The 21,308-nt window shown below is 48.7% G+C and overlaps 1 protein-coding gene across 2 annotated transcripts in view; it reads left to right on the top strand.

The window, feature by feature from the left end:
• The window catches only part of tnrc6ba (trinucleotide repeat containing adaptor 6Ba), a 41,841-nt gene that overhangs the window by 7,447 nt on the left and 13,086 nt on the right, over positions 1 to 21,308 (top strand). Inside the window, exons 3-11 of one of the 2 annotated variants that reach the window (XM_056297268.1) lie at positions 2,820 to 2,841; positions 4,036 to 4,452; positions 8,201 to 11,221; positions 13,542 to 13,706; positions 14,480 to 14,676; positions 15,435 to 15,509; positions 16,315 to 16,515; positions 16,721 to 16,840; positions 17,102 to 17,227. In XM_056297268.1, the coding sequence (XP_056153243.1) occupies positions 2,820 to 2,841; positions 4,036 to 4,452; positions 8,201 to 11,221; positions 13,542 to 13,706; positions 14,480 to 14,676; positions 15,435 to 15,509; positions 16,315 to 16,515; positions 16,721 to 16,840; positions 17,102 to 17,227 (4,344 nt within the window). The remainder of the gene's footprint in view (positions 1 to 2,819; positions 2,842 to 4,035; positions 4,453 to 8,200; positions 11,222 to 13,541; positions 13,707 to 14,479; positions 14,677 to 15,434; positions 15,510 to 16,314; positions 16,516 to 16,720; positions 16,841 to 17,101; positions 17,228 to 21,308) is intronic. The other variant, XM_056297269.1, reaches the window with a different exon arrangement.

Raw genomic sequence — 21,308 nt, 5'->3', positions numbered from 1 at the left:
TGTAGTGTAAAAGGGGCATTTAAGTGACCTCTTCAATCACACTTAAGAGGTCACTGATGAAGGTTTCTCTCAAAAGTTTTGTCTAGGTGAACTGATTCAATTTTCTGGGATTTTCTTACCTGGATTATTCCGCATCTGTGATGGCCTGGCGGCCTGGTGGCCTGTCCAGGGTGTCTTCCCGCCTGCCACCCAACAATGCTGGAATAGGCTCCAGCATCCCACAACCCTGGTTGGAATAAACGGTTTGGATAATGGATGGATTATTGAACATGCATAGACAGGTTTTTCAGAGGTTTTCAATCACCACAACCACGAGATATCCTGGATCATATCATAATTGTGCACAAAAATGATTAGCTGACAGGTCCAGTAGTGTGCGAGATTAGCAGCGTACAGATACATGCACCTGTTAGCCAAGGGCTAGTGACTCTATTTATGCACGTTACACTACCCCCCCCCACCCCATTCGGGCTCCCTCTGGGCGCACGTGCTTCCGATGGCCTCACCGTCTCACCGTCCCACTTCTGACACCAATGTAGTGAATTCGGGGGGGGGGCAACCCAGGAACCGCCACAGTCGGGACGTGAACCCAGGTTTCCCACACCACGGGTGACTACGTTAACCAGTCGACTAAAGGGTCCGACCCGTTAGCCAAGGGCTGTTGAGTCGGGGTCGCATCCCGGCTGCCCCCTGAATTCGCTGCGTTGGTGTCAGAAGTGGGACAGTCAGACCGTGAGGTCATCGGAAGGATGTGCGCCCAGAGGCGTGAGGGAGCTGGTATGCTGAAGCGCGGGGACGCGCTTCCTGAAGGAGGGGGGGTAGTGTAACGTGTACGGATAAATAGACTGAAAAACAGACAGAGAAACCAGTGTTTTCCTGCTATTATAAGATTTACGCGGAGAAAGTTGATTGAATGGGAAATATGGGGGGGGGGTGTAATATACAGCACTCAAGTGAAAAAAATCTACCTAATAACATGTTGCCTGTCATTCTGTGGATGTGCAGACCCTCGCATGAATGCGACCAAGTCTAATATGAACTTGAACTTTCCAAAAAGCAAAGGAAAGTTCAAGTTCCTTTGCTTTTTAGAAAGCAACGGAGTACATTAACTAACTTGAGTATGCGACCATTTCGGGGGTTTTTTTTGTTTTTCTTTTTTTAAAGACTTTTTTTGTTTTTGTTTTTTTTGGCCATTTTCCGCCTTTATTCGATAGCAATAGCTGAGAGAGACAGGAAAGGCAGAGGAGAGAGGGGGGATGACATGCAGCAAAGGCCCGGGCCAGATTCAAACCCAGGCCGCTGTGGTAAGGACTCAGCCTTACGTGGTACGCGCTCTACCGGGTGAGCCACGGGAGCGCCCTGCTATGCGACCATTTTGGTCGAAGCCTGTCTTTATTTTCATAATATCATAAAGCAGGGTAAACCCATTTACACTCAACTCACATTTATGCGCAACTCACATCGACGGTCGACTGAGATCGGGCAGCGACAAGAATGTGCTACACTTCCTGTTTTGACTGCAGCCTAGAAGGAGTTGTTCCTTTATAACTTTCCCATTTTTTTTCCCGATCCAAGTCAACCGTAGATGTGAGTCACGTGTGCGCATGGTTGACTTAGATCGGGGAGCGACAGAGAGCAGCGTTGGTCGAGCGAATGAAGAGAGGGAGCGGCGAAAGCGAGAACGAAGGTTTTTTGAAGGTTTTGAACCACTGCAACCACGAGAGGTTGTTCATCAGGCAGTCATCACTGTGCACAGGCATTTTTAGGCTGATAGGTCCAGTAGTTTGCGAGATTAGCTGCAGACAGATACACAACACACACACGCGTGCACACACACACGTGAGCAAACACAATATGATGAGAAGGTTTCATCAGATAAGACGCTGGGGTTGCCAGCATTATTTAAAACTGAGCAAGTCCCAACAGCGAGCAGATCTGTACCAAAGAATTGATTATGTTTTGCACACCTGGACATGAGAATTTCTCCCTCTCCCTCTCTCTCGCTCCCCCTCTCCCTCTCCTTCTCCCTGTCTCCCTCTCCCTTGCTCTCTGTCTCTCCCTCTCTCTCTCCCTCTCCCCCCTCCCTGTGTAACCACCATCATCCAGTCTTTCCCATGCCTCTTGTGTTTTCCTGTCAAGTTCAGCTGAACCAGTGAGTTGGCAGACTGTATTTTGAAGTGGTGAATGGGTGAAGTGTCATCCCAGTTTCAGGGCTCTGATTTTGCTTTTTAGTTGGTGAAACTGGTAACTGGCTAGGGGTGTAAGAAAATACTGATACATATCTATATGATATTATCTTTTGTGATACTGTATTGATTCTCAAAACCGCTGTATCGATGTTTAATTGTTCACATGTAAAGGTTCGTGACAAACATGTTGTGTTGTGTGTAACCCCATGACTGCTAGACAACAGTGTTGTAATCTGTCTTCAGCCATGTGACTCTTCCACTCCAACCCAACAACGTAAACCGAGACAGGAAGTAGCATAAGCACAAAGAACACAGGCCTATGACATCACAGTATATCGTGATATATTGAATCGTAGCGCCTGTATCGTGATGCGTATGGTATGGCCAGATCCTTGCCAGCACACAGCCCTGTAACTGGCGTGTTCTTTCCCGGCTCGGGCCAGGTCTGATGTGTGTGACTTGGCGTGTACATGGAGGCCGACACATGTGCACAAACACACGTCGGCCTTGTTTCTCAAGTTTGTGGTGGGCCCTGTGTTATTATCCTTGTAAAGCACTTTTAGACAATCCTCTTTGTCCAAACCAGCCTGTAAATCAGCCTGACTTAACATGCTTCTCTGTCTTTTCCAGGTTGCAGAGCCAAAAAACAAAGGTAAGCAGCGTCCTGAGGTCTGTGTGTGTGTTGGCCAAGTTTACGTGGCTGTCAGGTTCGCAGCGGCGCCCGCCTGTCACCTGTCTGCTCACACCTGATTTATCTTTTTGTGTAAACCTTTTTTATTTTTTATTTTTGGCTTGGATGTGAAAATGTTCTGGCTGGCGATTAAGTCTATGCCTTCCTCAGTTATTTCCTTCTTTGTAAATATCTGTGTGTTTTCGTGAAGTTGTGTTTTTTGTGAAGTTCCTCATATTTGCAGTTGTTGAGTTGTGGATCTGCATCTGTGGAATTTAAATCTCATTCTGTTCCTCGCCATGTATTTCATTCAGAATGTCTGTAGTTGGGCAGTTCTTCCTCTGCTCTAAGGGAAATTAACCATGCACTGTACCCAAGGACCCCCCCCCCCAACCACACACACACACAATTTGCAGAATGTTAGGAGAATGTAAAAAAATGCTAAAAAGAACAGCAGTTAATACATTATTACCATATACATGATTATAGATTTATTATATTAGTATGATAAAAATGTCCAATACAAGGGGCGTCCAGGTAGTGTAGTGGTCTATTCCGTGCCTACCAACACGGGGCTCGCCGCTTCAATTCCTGTGTTACCTCCGGCTTGGTCGGGCGCCCCTACAGACACAATTGACCATGTCTGCGGGTGGGAAGCCGGATGTGAGTATGTGTCCTGGTCGCTGCACTAGTGCCTCCTCTAGTCGGTCGGGACGCCTGTTCAGGGGGGAGGGGGAACTGGGGGGAGTAGCGTGATCCTCCCACGCGCTACGTCCCCCTGGTGAAACTCCTCACTGTCAGGTGAAAAGACGCGGCCGGTGATTCCACATGAATCGGAGGAAACATGTGGTAGTCTGCAGCCCTCCCCGGGTCGGTAGAGGGGGTGGAGCAGAGACCGGGACGGTTCAGAAGAGTTGGGTAATTGGCCAAGTACAATTGGGGAGAAAAGGGGGGGGGGGTGACAAAAAAAAAATGTCCTATACAAGCCATTCTAAATCTGCACAGGACCACACATCGGAGAGGATAATCGGCCTCAAAATTGACCGCATAGCTCCACCACTGACAAATATGCACACACACTCTTAAAGAAAAATGCCGCTGTACCAGTTAACCAGTTAATGAGGAAGTGAGTTTGATTCCCTCCCCGTGTCTCTTCCTGTTTTGCCTGTCCATCAGTGTCAGACGCAACCAAGCTGGTATCGGCCCAGTCTCCTGCCACTCAGAGCAGCTCTGCCTCCCCCAGCCCTGGATCCACCCCTTCTGCCTCCCCCTCTCCGGCTGCCCCGGGTCCCGGCAGCTCGGCCGCCCAACCCCCGGGCGCCAATAATGCCAAGCGCCCGGCGGTGGCCAATGGACAGACCCCCTCCAGTGCCGGTAGTTCCGGTGGGACCGGGAACGGCGGTAGCGGCGGGGCCGTGGCGCCCCAGCAGCAGCAGCGCTACATGCCCAGAGAAGTGCCGCCGCGATTCCGCTGCCAGCAGGACCATAAAGTGCTACTGAAGAGGGGCCAGCCACCGCTTTCCTCCATGCTGCTCGGAGGGGGAGGAGGAGGAGGTGGGGACGGCCCAAATGCAAACATGGCTGCTGCCTCAGGTGAGTGTCAGTGTAAACGACAGCCTTTGACAGGTCAAACCCAAAGCAGCTAGGCCAGTTCATTTCTTTCCATTCATAATGGGTTATTAAGATTAGATGTTTCCAGCGGTGAGCCTGAGGCCTAGGAAATCCATATATGAGCTGATTTCACTGACTGACAAAGTTCAGCTAGTGAGGGGGGACTCATTTGTACGAATGGTCCGGCAGCTGCTTGCTCCTCCACACACCCAGAACGAAGCTCCGCTCAGTGGGAGACGGGCATTTTACTCTGCCACCTCCTGTCTCTGGAACGCCCTCCTGTACCTACCCAAGGGCTCCCCAGATTCTGGCTTCCTTTAAAACATGCTATAAGACGACTTTTATTCAAAAAATCTTTTTATTTAACCAAGTTATATTTTTGTTGTTTTGTTTTGTTTTTTTTGTTTTTTTGATGCACTGTCAAACATTTTGAGATCGTCTCTGACGATGAAAGGTGCTATACAGTAAAAAGTATTATTATTATTATTATTATTTACTACCTGCTATAGGAATTAACTTTATTGTAGTAGTGTTAGGTCCGAATTAGGCTTGGGCAATTGGACTAATATATCGGCAATTGGCGATTTGCTGAGACCGATTGGCAGTTGTTTTTTTGGGGGGGGGGGGATTTTTTTTCTTTTCTTTTTTTTTCCCCTCCATGATTTTTGTCCTTTTCACAGAAAATTTAATCAGTTTATCTGGACGCAATGTTTATTGAGACAGAAACATTTCATCACTCATATAAGTGACTTCTTCGGTCTCAACTGACTGCAGGTATCCCCACTTTTATCAACAATACAGTGGCATAACGACCGAAAACGATCGATTTCTTATGTAAATTGTCGTGAGCATTAACTAGTTTCAATAACAATGTGTACTAGTCACAGAGGATTTGGGAATGTTTGCAGTCACATCCTTAGCACTAGGACCACCCTTAGCACTGACCAAGTGTGTCTGCCCCTGAAACTGTGTCCACGTACTTCACATACAGGGGGCAATACTATAGGCAGAGGCATGGGTGTGCTATGGGTTCCCCAGTCTCACCTGTAGTGGCCAACTTGTATATGGAGGAAAAGAGGCTCTGATGTCCTATCCAGGGATACCACCTAGCCATTGGTTCAGATTTGTGGACGACACCTAGGTCAAAATTAAATCTCAGGATGTAGCACATTTCACCGACCACATTAACTCTGGACAACCACATCAAGTTCACCAGCGAGGATTTGAAAAATGACAGGTTATCCTTCTTACACTGTGAAATTGCAGTTGGTGATGGGGGACATTTGATTGTTGATGTTTACCGTAAACCAGCACATACTGACCAGTACTTAAGGTTTGACTCTCATCACCCACTGGAGCACAAACTAGGAGTCATCAGAACGCTGGACCACCGAGCTGACAACGTCCCCACCGACACATTGGCCAGGGAAGGGGAGAAATCCCACATTAAACAGGCCCTGGTTAAGTGTGGTTATCCTAACTGGGCGTTTGTCAAAGCCAGGAAGACGCCCAAACAGTGGACCAGCTGATTGAAGAGAGAAGGACAGCAGCTGTCAAAGCGTAAACCAGTGGCAATTCTGCATGTGGTGGGAGTGTCAGAACAGTTGAGGTGTGTATTTTCCAAACGCCACATCTCAGTTGCTTTCAAACCCCAAAACACACTGTGCCAGAAATTGCTGCACCCCAAGGATCGGATCCCCCGGCACAAACAGAGCAATATACTGTACGCTGTTAAGTGCCGGGAGGACTGCCGTGACTTGTACATCAGGAAAACCAAACAGACGGTGGCCAAAAGGATGGCACAACACAGGAGAGCTAACATGCCTGGCCAGGACTCCGCAGTCTACACCATCTACACAGTCTACACCATCTACAGAGTCTACACCATCTACAGGCCACTCTTTCAAGGATGAGGTTGTGCACATCCTTGATAGGGAGGAACGCTGGTTTGAATAGGGAGTCAAAGAGGCCATCTATGTAACCATCATCCCTGAACCGACGGGGCAGGGGGCTAATAGTATGTCTGTCGTCATCTTACAATGCTGTGATTGCAACCATTCCCCAATCCTCTGTGAATAGTACACATGACCATTGAAACTAGTTAATGGTCACGGCAATTTGCATATACATAAAACCAGTCGTTTTGGGTCGTTATGAGGGTCGTGTTGAGACTGAAGAGGTCACTTAGATGAGTGATGAAACGTTTCTCTCTCAATAAACGTTGTGTCCAGATGACCTGATTCAACTTTCTGTGATTTTCTTACCTGGATTATTGAGCATGCGTAGACACTTTTTGTCCCTTTATTTTGTTTAACTGTCTGTCCTCCTCAAGAATTCAACTTGATGAATAATTAACCTGTAAAGCACAATTCAAAGCGTGAGTGATTAAGAACTGGAAGTTGGAGTTGGTCCATATGCACGTTCTTGTCATACTGATTTCCAGCGAGTCTTTCACAAAACAGTGTAGTGACTAAATCAAGGCATCTTTAGTGGTTGCTGTCTGATCTATCGTTGCTGAAAATCAACGTCAGTTCAGAAACCATATTTGAGCACTAGATCGAAAGCTGTATGCGCAGTTGGAATTGTTTGCCGGCACTGCTCTTTTGCCAAGACCGCTAATTACTCCATGTCTTTCGGCTTGCCGGTTGTTGTCAGATTTCAAGCCAAAATAAGAGGGCATCCGGGTAATGTAGCGGTCTATTCCATTGCCTACCAACACGGGGCTTGACGGTTCGAATCCCTGTGTTACCTCCAACTTGGTCGGGTGTCCCTACAGACAGAATTGGCTGTGTCTGCGGGTGGGAATCCAGATGAGGGTACATGTCCTGGGCGCTGCACTAGCGCCTCCTCTGGTCGGTCGGGGCACCTGTTCTGGGGGAGCGGGGATAGCGTGATCCTCCCACGCGCTACGTCCCCCTGGTGAAACTCCTCACTGTCAGGTGAAAAGAAGCGGCTGGTGACTCCACATGTATCAGAGGAGGCATGTAGTAGTCTGCAGCCCTCCCTGGATCAGCAGAGGGAGTTGAGCTGTGGGGTGATTGGCCAAGTATAACTGGGGAGAAAGTGTGTGGGGGGTGGGGGTTAAAAAAAACAAAATAATCCCAAATAGGGGGTTTTGTATTGTTTTTTGCAACGAGCCCTTCCATGATTGCATTTGCTGAAAATGCCGCTGACGGTGGCCGGTAATAAAATCTTGCAGCATGACTGTCAGATGCAAGGCAATCAAAGAAATCATATGAAGGAAAATGAATCCATATGTTACGCTCTTGAGTGTCTGTTCTTTTTAGTTAATGTTTTTATATTTGTGTTAAGCTGTTGTATCTAATATTGATTTTATTTTTTGTTCATCTTGTTAAAACGATAAGCTATGAATGGTTTGGCGCTATTTTTTCTTAGTGCAGGGCTTTTAAATTTTCAAGCATATCTTACCAAAATTGGATTGGTTTTACTAACTTGAATGTACTTAGAGTGTGCACTGTATTGCTGTTTAATGCATAGAAATTGAAATAGGACTTGGAATCGGTATCGGCAGATATTCAGTATTGAATGACATAGATTGGCTCAGCCGGAAAAAAAACTCAATCAGGACATCCCTATTGGAAACTATTGAAATTGACGCTCTATATTAACAGCTTCGTGTTTTAGCTTGTTGACAAAAAGTTTTTGTCTTTGTTGTTTTTTTTTTATTTTTTTTTATTTTTTTACCTTATCCATCAATCTGTTTCTGCAGATTCCAGTGCAGTTTCCTCCTCACTGGCCCTCACCTCATCAGCTGCTGCTTCTACTACTACTTCTAATTATGCAAATTCCATGTGGGGGGCAGGCTCAGGTGGCCAGGCCTCCACTCAGGGCAGGGAGAAGGTGATCGTAGATGGCAACGACCTGGAGGAGTGGCCTAGCATCGCCGGTAGTGACGGAGGAGGAGGAGCTTCAGTCACTGTGGTTGGTGTGGGCGGCAGCGGCAGCAGCAATGGAATGCCTGTGAAGAGCAGCATCAGTGCCTCTGGCAACCAGTCCACACCCACTTCCTCATTCTCTTTGCCCAGTGAATGTATGCAGTCGTCCGGAGGCGTGGCGTGGGGGACGACTGCCTCACATGGTCATCCTAGAGGGGGGAATGCAGCAGCCTCTGCGGGGAACCTGCTGCAACAGCCCCCCTCGCTTTCCAAAGCGTCCTCTGTGCCAGGGAGCCATGATGCCGATGGCCCCGTCGATGGTAGCAGTGGGATTCCAGGTGCCAACTTCAACCCAAATGCCAACCCCTCTGCCTGGCCTGCCCTGGTGCAGCAGGACGGGTCCTCCGCTGCAGGGGATGGGGGTCCGTCTTCCCTCCACCACCAGGGCTCTGGGGGGTCTCTGTCTGCCAACAACCCCACCTCCCATGGCCCTGGGCTGGGAGGCGGGACCGTCGGGGTGCTAGGGGGTCACCCGACTTTATCTGTGAATCAATCAAACGCCCATCAGCACCAACTTCACCAAATGCAATCCAGAGACAGAGAGGTGGGAGGGGGGAAGTGGGAAAGCGGATCAGCGGGACCAAAAATGTCAGGGGAGGAGGGGGTGTTGGACTGTGGTTTGGGTGGAGGAGTTGGAGGGGGAGGTGGTGGAGACCCTGCCTCCTCATGGAGGGGCCAGCCTTCTTACCCTGCTGCTAACTCCAAAACGGGTGCCTCAAGGACTGATGGGTGGGGAGGAGGTGGTTTTGGAGCTGCTGAGGGGGATACTGGGACCTCAGGATGGGGGTATCCGGGTCCCCCGACTGGGGGTAATGCCTGGGGCAGTGCTGGAAGCAGTGGGGGTGGTGGTCAAACCTCCAGGCTATCTCAGGGAGGGTGGGGGTCATCAGGAGTGAGTGGGGAGCGGGGGCAGTCAGGTGAGGACTGGAGTGGGAGTTCGGCTGGTGTGGGCGGGGCTAATGCGGGTGGGGAGCGGATCAGTGGAGCCTGCAGCAGTAACAGCAGCAGCAGTGGGGGCAGCATTGCTAGCAACCCCCCTGTTATCTCTTCCTCTTCCCCTCCTGCCCCCACTACGTCGAGAGCTTGGGACAATCAGAAGGGAGAAGGAGATGTTGGGGACTGGGGAGGAGGAGGAGCGGGAGGTCACGGAGGAAGAGGAGGGTCATTGACCAGCAGTGGAAACTCCCGGAGCGGGTCAGGTCAGAGCGGGCACAGTCATCGGGTCCAGCGCACTGCGCCAAATGCTGAAGCTGCCTTACAGAACCTGCTCAACCGGGCTGACCTGGACCCTCGCGTGCTGTCCAACACAGGCTGGGGCCAGACCCAGATCCGACAGAACACAGCCTGGGACCTGGATGGAGAAGCAGCAGCAGTAGCTGGAGGAGTAGGAGGAAGCAGAGGAGGCAGCTCATCATCATCATCATCATCATCAGCTTCGTCCAAACACCCACAGTCATCTCTTGGTTCCTCCTCTTCTCAGTATTCTGGTGGTTCTTCTGCCCTGGGATCTGATCCAATGGGTTCAGGGACCAATCCGTCCTTGGGCCCCTCTGCTGGGTCCTCAGGTGATGGCTGGGAGAGCAGCAGCAACAGTAGCAGTAGTGGGGCCTCACAGTGTGGTAGAGGACCCCCACCGTCGGGGCCCAACATGAGGAATTCGGGTGTCTCACAATCTGGGCCAATGACCTCTGGGGCCAGTACAGGGGCAGGAGGACTGGCGCCAGGGCACAGCCAACAAGGGAAGGCTGTGGGTTGGGGCGGAGGAGGGATGGGTACCGGAGAGAGTCAGGGAGCCAAAGGGTGGGGCAATGAGGAATGGAGGGGCAGCCGAGGGGGAAACGCAGGAGGCTGGGGAGAGGTCGGACAACAGGGTAACCCAGCAGGTGGACGCTGGGGAGAGAGTCAGGAAGAGAAAGGGACCAGTGGGTGGAGAGAGATGGGAAGGGAGGGAGGAGGAGCAGCAGCAGAAGGAGGAGGTGGGTGGGGGTTAGGGCAGCGGGCTGGGGGAGGTGGGGACTGGAGTGAGCGAGAGCCCAAATCAAACAATGGCGGAGCTGGAGGAGGAGAAGATGGTGTGGGATGGGGGGAGGAGAGGAAAGGCGGAGGAGGAAACTCAGGTGGTGAGTCCAACCTGGGTACGTGGGGGAGCTGGGACAACGGCACCCCTCGACGAGCGTGGGGGGCAGGAGGGGGTAGTGGGGGAGGAGGTGGGATGGGGGACTCGGGGTCCAAACCCCATCAGAGCTGGAATGGAGGAAATGGGGGAGGAAGCAAAGTGCACCAGATGCCAAATGGCCAGTCGGGCTCCGTCAAAGCCCCGCAGGCACCACTGCAACAATCACAGCCCCGCAATCAGCACCCACCGCAGCAGCAAGCGCTGGACCAAGGGGCTATGCAAGGCGGCTGGGGGCGGCAGCCTGTCTCCCAAGCCCAGAATCAGAACCAAAGCTCAGGCTGGACCTCTGGGCCCATCCCCAGTGGCCCTGGAGGAGGTGGAGGTGGATCGGAGCCAAGTGGCTGGGAAGAGCCCTCGCCACAGTCCATTAGCAGGAAGAATGAGATAGATGATGGGACATCAGCATGGGGAGACCCAACCCATTACAATTACAAGCCAGTAAACCTGTGGGATAAGAACAGCACCCCCAGTGGCCAACAGCTGCCAGTGCATGGTCAGGCTCCTGCCCAGCAGCAGCCGCTGGGGCCTCCATTACAGCAGCAGCCCAGTAGGCAGACGTCAGGACTCAGCACCAGGGACGTGAACCCTGGACATGTTTCTGGAAAAGCTTCAGCTGTGGGTAAGAGATTTGACAATCTGATCCGGTTTCCCTGTGCAATACATTCAACTTTGAACTTTGGAGCTGCCCTATAAATAAATTCACAGTAAAGAGCAGGAAACTAATGGTACAGTCCCAGAACTCACCAACTACTTTTATCACAGACAACTAGATGTTAAGTGACAACTTCCAAATAATGGATGGGTAAGGCCTTTCAGGGCTCTACAGTGCGCCTAAAAATAGATGTGTGTGAACCAAAAAATTATTTACGAGCACGGTGTGCGAGTAAAGAGTACGTCCTACTGTAATGTCTTTATGCATGCTCAGTAATTCAGGTAAGGAAATAACAGAAAGTTGAATCAGTTCATCAGTCATTCTCTCATTGTGTCCAGATGCACCGTTTCGACTCCCTGTGATCCTACTGGAATCTGTTTCCCCTTCGCTGCTGATCGTTCACAAACCAGTATTTAATAGTCGGATAATGTACATTATTTATTAACAGTACATTAGTGTCACAGAAAAGAAATGCCGCCAAGTATAGATATCAGCACACTGCTCACCTCAGCCTCAGTTTGTGCCACAGAGCTGCTGCTAGCGATAAGCGGTCTGATAAGGCGACGTGCTAATAAACCAAATACCTATTCCTTTTCTGTCGCGGTAAACGCAACACAAGGGGCGATAACTAATTGTGTTATATACGGAGCTTAAGATATTAAGGGCTGACGACGGTAACATTAACATGATAAACGGCGGGGCTGCGGCTACGTACTGACACTCCAACAGACACACACCGGACTAGGGGTGTAAGAAAATATCGATACACTCGAGTATCACGATGCCATCTTTTGTGATACTGTATCGATTCTCAAAACCACTGTATCGATTTTTCCCCCCCTTACATGTAAAGGTTTGTGACTAACATTTTGTGTTGTGTGTAACCCCACGACCGCTAGACAACAGTGTTGTAATCTATCTTCAGCCATTTGACTCTTCCACTCCAACCCAACAACGTAAACATAAACAGGAAGTAGTATAAGCACAAAGAACACAGGCCTATGAAATCGCAATATATCATAATATATTGAATAGTAACCCCTGTATCGTGATACGTATCGTATTGTACACAGCCCTACACCAGACAGCCTCTCAGTGCTGCACCGCTAGCTAAGCTACAACACACAGGTACCACACAGACTTTCACCAGTGGCCATGAATGTGCTTCTAGTGACTGTCGGAGCTCTGGCAGACACTTGTGTTTCCAGCGCAGGCACAGTCTGACAGCAGCTGCTCATGCCCCAACTCGTTTTAAAAAAGATGAGAAAAAGAGAGGGAGGAGCGGTGGTCAAGCGAGCTAGAGAGTGAATGAAGAGAGGGAGTGGCGGTACAACAAAGCAGCAAGAGAAATAAAACATTATTTTGTGGTTGTTTAATGGCAGTTGTGTTCTAAAGTTGTTGGCTGTGATGGACTGACGGCCTGTCCAGGGTGTCTCCCGGCCTGCCGCCCAATGACTGCTGGGATAGGCTCCAGCATCCCCGCGACCCTAATTGGATAAGCGGTTTGGATAATGGATGGGCGTGTTCTAAAGCACAAAAACATGCCCACAGCCCCGCCTAATTTAAATTTTTTATTCAGCTGTAAGTGCAGGGAACAACTAGCAGAACTTCCATGGCGGACCAGAGTGAGTCAATGAAGTGTTGCAAGTTACTGAAACAAAGTTATTAAACTATATTTATATAGAATGGAAAAAAAAACTTCAATATGGGGCAATGGTCGTTAAGTCTGTGACAGTTGAAAGTGGAATTCAGGACAGTTGCAGGATGAAAAAAGTTAATTTTGGGTGTCCAGGTAGCGTGGGGGTCTGTTCCGTTGCTCGGGTGGGAAGCCGGATGTGGGTATGTGTCCTGGTCGCTGCACTAGTGCCTCCTCTGGTCGGTCGGGGCACCTGTTCGGGGGGGAGGGGGAACTGGGGGGAATAACGTGATCCTCCCACGCGCTACATTCCCCTGGTGAAACTCCTCACTGTCAGGTGAAAAGAAGCAGCTGGTGACTCCACATGTATCGGAGGAGGTATGTGGTAGTCTGCAGCCCTCCCCGGATCAGCAGAGGGGGTAGAGCAGCACCCGTGATGGCTCGGACAAATGGGGTAATTGGCCGGATACAACTGGGGAGAAAAAGAGGGGGAAAAATCCAACAAAAAAAAATATAATACAGCAAACACCGTGATATATTGCAGTATTTGTCAAATTATAGGAAAATGTCATAAAGATTGTTGTACTTACCTCCATGTATGAAGTGAAAGTAATCTAGTATGTTAATTGTGCTGCCTTTGTGCCCCTCCAGGTCCATCAGGCTGGGGCAGCACCTCTCCCACCAGCTTGACCGTCGATAATGGTACAGCAGCCTGGGGCAAGCCCAGCGACACCCCTACCGGCTGGGGAGAACCTGACGATAGTGCAGGCAAGGCTTCAGGCTGGGGCAACCCCTCCCCAAACCCCGTCAAATCTGGTAAGGAAATTAAAAAAAAAAAACTTCAAATAAAAACATAGGCTTCACCCCATGTGACGCACACCTGACAACTTGTGTTTAAGTTGGACGGAAATTGAAACATTAACATTTTCTAGCATCACGCATTGCTTAAATCGTATTAAAGGTAGAAATCAGTTTTTCCCTTTTTTTTTCTTTTTAGAAGAGCTCCCCTAGTTCAGCTTCTTTTAGCTGATCTCTTTTACTGATCCTCAAGGTGTCAGCAGACACTCATTTACTCAGAGCCAATCAGATCAAATCATCAAACCATGAAACCCCGCCCATTCTAACTGCCAACCCTTGCCTGTATTTGTTGCTTCAAGGTCAGGTCATGAATATTAATCAGGACTGGACCACGCCCTCACAGTTCATGAAACAGTTGAGAACAGTTATGGTTAAAGGTTTCAAACACAACGTTAGTCATTTGCGAATAAAAAAATGCAGGCTTTGTTATGACGTGTTCCACGTTTTTAGACATAAAAATGTAAATCTCATCACTGGTTTTACTCTGACTTTAAATTGTAGTTTTTAACTCCCTGTTGCCATAAAATTGTGGCTGTATAGCTGTATTTTGTCTGTGTTGGGTCGGCTGACGGGCATTCGATGATGGAAATGTGCGTGCAACATTTTTCCAGGTATTGCAGGCCAAAGGTTACAATAACTTAACAGATGTCTTAATGGCATAATCAGTAGCCATCACACTGCTTATCCATGGCAAGTTGTCAACATTGACCGCGATTCCGCCTCTCTGACAGGTTCAAAGTCTATGCAAGATGGCTGGGGGGAGAGCGAGAGCTCAGTGGCCGCAACCCGTAACTCTAGCTGGGAAGAGGAAGAGGAAGCAGGAGGCATGTGGAACAGCGCTGGTTCGCAGGGAAGCGGCTCGTCCTGGGGGCAGGGAAGCAACGGGGGCTGGGGACAGGGCCATGCTGGGAAGAAGGCCAGCAGCAAGGTGGGTTTGTTTTGGGCAAGATATCTGAAGAGAGTGACATTTTCGGCAGGGACGAGGCTCTTACAGCCTCATCAAATTTTGAACGTTTGCCCTGTTTTTTTTAAGGTCATAATAAGAATAATTGAAGTAATGGTACCATAACATTACTAATATCCAATGAAAGAGCTTTAAGTGGAGTGTCCGGGTATCGTAGTGGTCTATTCCATTGCCTACCAACACAGGGATCGCCGGTTCGGATCCCCGTGTTACCTCCAGCTTGGCCGGGTGTCCCTACAGACAAAGTTGGCCGTGTCTGTAGGTGAGAAGCTGGATGTGGTTGTGTGTCCAGGTCGCTGCAGTAGCGCCTCGTCTGGTCGGTCGGGGCACCTGTTCGGGGGGGAGGGGGAACTGGGGGGAATAGCGTGATCCTCCCATGCACTACGTCCCCCTGGTGAAACTCCTCACTGTCAGGTGAAAAGAAGCGGCTGGCGACTCCACATGTGTCAGAGGAGACATGTGGTAGTCTGCAGCCCTCCTGGATCGGCAGAGGGGGTGGAGCAGTGACCGGGACGGCTCAGAAGAGTGGAGTAATTGGCCAAGTACAATTGGGGAGAAAAACAGGGAGAAAAAACAGCTTTAGGTGAGGATCCACTGCCAAATTACAAGAGGAGATTCAAGATTATTTTCCTTGGCTCTTTATTATGCAAAATGTCAGTGAAAATTCTTTGTGGAAACGACAGATGGAATAACACACCCCTCTCTTTCAATTTGCTCCTCAGGGTCCTCTGAAGGCCGGATCAGGGGACTCATGGATGAACCCCATCAACAGACAGTTTTCCAACATGGGGCTACTGGTAAGGAAAACCAGTGTGTCAATCAAATTCACACAAGCCAGTCACTATTTTACCATCCACGTGGATTTTTGGAGCACAATAGGACCCCTAAATGACTGTTGGTTCGTGACAACTACAGTCATACTAAGTTGTGTGGCTTGTACACCTTGACAACCAGTAACGGTGTCATAGTATGCCATGGCATGTTGGCGTTGCAAAGATTCTGGTTCACATGGAGCAACACCTCAACAAGTTTGTCAGATGCAAGCCAGTCCATCACTGGCAGGCACACTGTATTACGGTATCGACACATATGCTAATAGAAAAAAAGATAGCTTTCTTTTTGGTTAGTCACAGCAGCCATCAGTCAAAATAACTGTTTTTACTATTTTACTGGCTTATCAGATTTTTAGGGAACAGGACCTCCAGAAAGCTGTTGGTTTACCTGTTGGTTAATGGAGCAGCACCAGTTTACCAGCCGCAGACAAAATTTACCAGCATGTCTCAAGTTTATTTCCCACTTTGGACATGGTGGTGATAGTGAATGTCGCTCTGATGAGATCTGTGATAACAGTTCAGGGTCAGAAACAGTACTTAGTAGTGTCAAGCAGATCTCTGGTCTCAATGTTGATTTGAAGATATAAAAAGCAGTGAAGTTTCAAAATGTCGGGTATGCATTATTCTGCCCCATGGTAAAATACTTTTTCATCAAAGAAAGAAGGCTATTGGAATGATTATCGCTGTAGCACTGGTAATGAATTTCTAGTGTAGGAACTAGTTTCCAGCCTTATCCTACCCTAACATTCACTTTCGCTTGCTGAACAAGGGGGATGATCCCAGCGGCAGGAGTATAGACCTGGCTCCAGGTTCCCTTCAGGACAAGAAGATGGATGGAGACAAGAGAGGTATGGGGATGAGCGACTACAATGGAGACATAAGAAAAGGAGGAAGAGGACCGGGGGTGGCCTATCGTTCACAGAGTTCCAAAGAGGTGGGCCCTGGAGACGCAGGATCTTATTATGACAAGGTAACAGCTTGCTGCCACTTATGTGGTATCTCCTCTCTGTTGTCTCTTTTGTCTACTTAACTGTTTGTCTTTTTATCCCTTTCCTTTCTTATCTCCTGTGGGTCCTGTCTTTGTCTTTGTCCCACCTTCCTGGCCCCATTCTCTGCCTCTTCTCATCCCTCCCTCCACTCAAATTGGGCAACTTCAATTGGCTGTCGTGTGACAGACCTTGCCTTTCATCAATCAGGATGGGTGCCTTGGGGAGGAGGGTCCTTGCTCTCTGTACTCTCCACCCACTGTCTACAAGTCCCACCCCCTCTACAACCACACTATTCCCCTTAGACAAGTAAGATACCAGTTTGTGGCTCATTTATCAGACCATCGTTTCAAAGTGGAGATGTCGCTACCCGGATGGAGAACTATTCATGTGTATTTCCATCCTCATTTATGTAATCATACAAATATGTCTGCAAAAGTGTCTCCTCCATTTTGACTGGTCACTGTTTTTCGGTGTGTCTGCACAGTTGTGATGTGTCCATTTGTTTTTCCTTTCATGGCATTTACATTTTTTTTTAACACCCCCTCCTTCCTCCGTGCCTCATCTCAGGGCGGTCACAACATGCTAGGCAGCGGTGGAGGGATGGCACAGTCCAGACACCAGCCAAGTGCGCCACCCATAAACCCGTCCCCAGGGATACGAGCGCAAGTGCCTCATCAGTTCCTGTCACCACAGGTAACGTCAGCGTTTCCATTAAGTTTTCATTCTGTTCTCTATCTCACACAGTCCCACACTCCAGAGGTGTCATGGTGATGTGTGTTTTACAATAATAGTTCCAAAGGGGACTTAAAATGTTTTAAGGTATATTATTACCTAATGTGAACACTAAAAAGTAGGGCAAAGCTAACTGCTAGCCCATGCAGACTAGTTTCAGTATGAAATGATTAGGTTAAAATTATTTTATATGCTGCAAATACTAGCTTTTTATGTTCATTTATAATTCATTTAGGCTAATAAGGCGACCAGGTAGAGTACACTCAGTGTTGTGGTCGATTTTGTTAATCTGGAGATAATACGATGGAAGTTGAGGAAAGCTGCAGAAGGGGGGAACCCCCGACTGTCATTGAGTCCATGCCGTTGGTTGCAGGTCCGTCTCTTTCAAGGACTGTGTGGTGACTGTTCGTGCACCAGTCTCCCCACATTAAAAAAAAGTCGAGTCGTTGGACTCTGATTGAGGCAGGAGAGTATTTCAGCACCTTCACCCATGACTGAGCAGCCTTTTTCAGGGTCCACGCTGCTCATCTCAGTAGAGGAAGGAGCTAAAAAAGGTGCCCTAAAAATTGTCTTCCTAACCAACTTCTTGGCTGGATTACCATGTCCAGTGGGATCTCCTTTATGTGGTCCGAAACACAGGAAAATTAATTTTGGAGCCTGGAATGTGCGCACTCTTCTGGGCAGTGACTCATGCAAATGGCCAGAGAGACAGAACAGCCATTGTAGCCAGGGCATTATGGAGTTTTAACATCTACATTGCAGCCCTATCTGAGACCAGACTGGCAGAAAAAGGACAACTGGGGGAGGAAAAGGGAGGATACACCTTCTTCTGGAAAGGAAAGCCTGCTGGTGAACCCAGGATACATGGGATTGTCTTCGCCATTTGAAACAGCCTGGTCAGCCAGCATACTGATTTGCCCCAGGGTATCAGCGAACACCTAATGGCAGTTCAGCCTAAGTTGGACAGCGACCAGATGGCCACCGTTGTGAGTGCATATACTCCCACTCTGGACTCACAAGAGGATGTCAAAGAAGCTTTCTATGCCAGTCTAGACAACATCTTGTCAGGCATCCCAAAAAAAGATAAAATCATCCTTCTGGGGGACTTCAATGCGAGAGTTGGTCAGGATTACAGAACACAGAGAGGCACTATTGGGAAAGAGGTTGTAGGACACATTAACTCCGATAGGCTTCTCCTCCTGACCAAGTGTGTAGAACACAATCTTCATATCACCAGCACCCTTTTCAGTAAGAAAATAAAATTCAAAACATCCTGGATGCATCCTCGCTCCAAACACTGGCATCTGATTATGTCATTGTCCGAGCCAGAGATGGGCGTGATGTACATCTAACAAGGGCAGTGACCAGTACGGATGGATGCTGGACAGATCACCGTTTCATCCGCTCAATTATGGCCATCAGACTAATGCCCAAAAAGGAGGGAAGAAAAAGCAATCCCGCCCCAGCCTAAACATCAGGAACCTAGAAATGCCTGAGACACGAGGGCTCCTCCAAGCTCCACTACGTGAGCCTGCCACCAGAGTACTCTGATGACATCAAGGCACACTGGAATCAGGAATTGGGAACACTTTATTTGTCATTTCATTTCATGTATGCAAGTACATGAAATGAAATGAAATAAAATATCACTGCCCCCACCCCCCCATCACAGACCCAAGGACTGATGAGGACAGGAGTTCACTGAAGACCACCATCTTGAACACTAGCCGAGAGAAGTCCTTGGTTTAAACACAAAAAGAAACCAAGACTGGTTTAGTGACTGATGAGGAAATTGAACATCTTATTTCCAAAATCTTGCAGAAGCAGGTGACATAAGGGGTTTCTTCAATGCCACTAAAGCTGTATACGGACCCAGCTACTGCGGATCCAACTCCCTCTGGTTTATGAATAAACAAAAGATCCTAAAAACAGATGATGAGGTCAAGGCTCACTGGAAAGAACATTTTGAGAAACTGTTAAACCAGAGAACAATTGTTGATGAGGAGATCCTTGATAGAATTCCACAGTGTCCCATGAAGGAAGGCATGGGTGACCCTCCAGGCCTGTTGGACGTTCGTGATACCATCTTAACACAGTGCGCAACAACAAAGCCTTCGACCCTGATGGGATTTCAGTCAAAATCCTGAAGGCCAGAGGGACTTCTCATCATGAAGATCTGGGATAAGGAGGTGATACCCACAGACCTCAGAGATACACTTATTGTCATCCTTTTTAAAAAGGGAGACAAGACAGAGTGTGGAAACTACAGGGGCATCTCACTCCTGCCCACAACTGGAAAGATTATTGCCTGCATTCTCCTCAAGAGACTCATACATACTTCTCTGTAACCCCCGACTTCCTCATACAATACCGCACCTCCTCGCTCAGCACCCTGTCATATGCGTTCTCTAAATCCACAATCCCAGTGCAGTTTCTGTCCTGCTCATGGCACAACTGACATGACCTTCACAGCCAGACAGTTACAAAAAAAATTCAAAACAAAAACAACCACTATACATGGTCTTCATCGACCTTACCAAAGCATTTGACTCTGTGAACCGTCAGGCCCTCTGGACAATACTGTCAAAGTGTGGATGTCCGGAAAAGTACATCAGGATTCTGAGGCTCCTTCATGACGACATGTCAGCAACAGTCCTCTGTAATGGCAGTGAGACTGAACCTTTCAAGGGTAGAAACTGGCATAAAACAAGGATGCATCATTGCCCCTACCCTGTTCAGTCTTCATTGCAGCCATTCTCCACCTAGTCAGTCATAGTTTGCCCATTGGTGTCCACATCATCTATAAAACAGATGGCAAGCTGTTCAACTTAAACTGTTTCAAAGCCAAGTTCAAGATCTTTTACACATCCATCATTGAGCTGAAATATGAAGATGATAACGCTATCGTCACCCACACAGAAAAAGATCTTCCGTGCAAAGGTGTTGCTTTAGCCAGGCTGCACACACTACTTGGTTTAGTCATGAACATAAAAAAGACCAAGGTCCTCCATCAGCCCCCACCAGACTCCTCCTCCTCCTCCGCACCCCCCGCCAAAAATAACAATTGACAGTGTAAGCCTTGAAAATGTGGACCAGTCCTCTTACCTTGGTAGTTATCTCTCCTCAAGGACAGACATCGACAGCGAGGTACACCATCGCATCTGCTGTGCCAGTGGGGCTTTTGCAAAGCTCAGTAGAAGAGTCTGACAACTCTGATCTGCTTGCAAAGACCAAGCTACTGGTCTTTGCAAGCAGGTCAAGCCAAGCTACTGGTCTTTTTGTTATCTTGCCCACACTTGTATATGGTGCAGAGACCTGGACTACCTACGGTAGGCATATAAGAGTCCTGGAGTCCTATCACGAGAGATGCCTGTGAAAAAATCTTGTGTATCAGCTGGAAAGAGAAGTGCATTAACATCAGTGTTCTTGAGATTAACATCAGTGTTCTTGAGGAAGCAAACATCAATAGCATTGCCACCACCATCATTAAACACCAGCTGAGATGGACAGGCCATGTAATACAAATGCCTGACACACCCCTCCCAAAGCAGGTCCTCTACTCAAAACTAAATGCTGGCCAACGAGCACCTGGGGTCAGAAAAAGCATTTCAAGGACAACATTGGGATCAACTTCAAAATTCCATGTAAACAGCTCTAATTGGAAAGTCCTTGCTCAAAACAGGACAGTTTAGGGGCGTCTAGGTAGCGTAGCAGTCTGTTCTGTTGCCTACCAACATGGGGATTGGCGGTTCAAATCCCCGTGTTACGTCAGGTTTGGTCGGGCGTCCCTACAGACACAATTGGCCGTGTCTGCAGGTGGGAAGCCAGATGTGGGTATGTGTTCTGGTCGCTGCACTAGCGCCTCCTCTGGTAGGTCGGGGCGTCTGTTCAGGGGGAAGGGGGAGCTGGGAGGAATAGAGTGATCCTCACATGCGCTACGTCCCCCTGGTGAAACTCCTCACTGTCAGGGGAAAAGAAGCGGCTGGCGACTCCACGTGTTAGAGGAGACATGTGGTAGTCTGCAGCCCTCCCTGGATCAGCA

This window comes from Lampris incognitus, chromosome 17 (assembly GCF_029633865.1).
Source record: "Lampris incognitus isolate fLamInc1 chromosome 17, fLamInc1.hap2, whole genome shotgun sequence".
In the NCBI taxonomy this organism is placed as follows: Eukaryota; Metazoa; Chordata; class Actinopteri; order Lampriformes; family Lampridae; genus Lampris; species Lampris incognitus.
The sequence above is the reverse complement of the archived record's forward strand: the minus strand, read 5'-3'. Positions and strand labels throughout refer to the sequence as shown.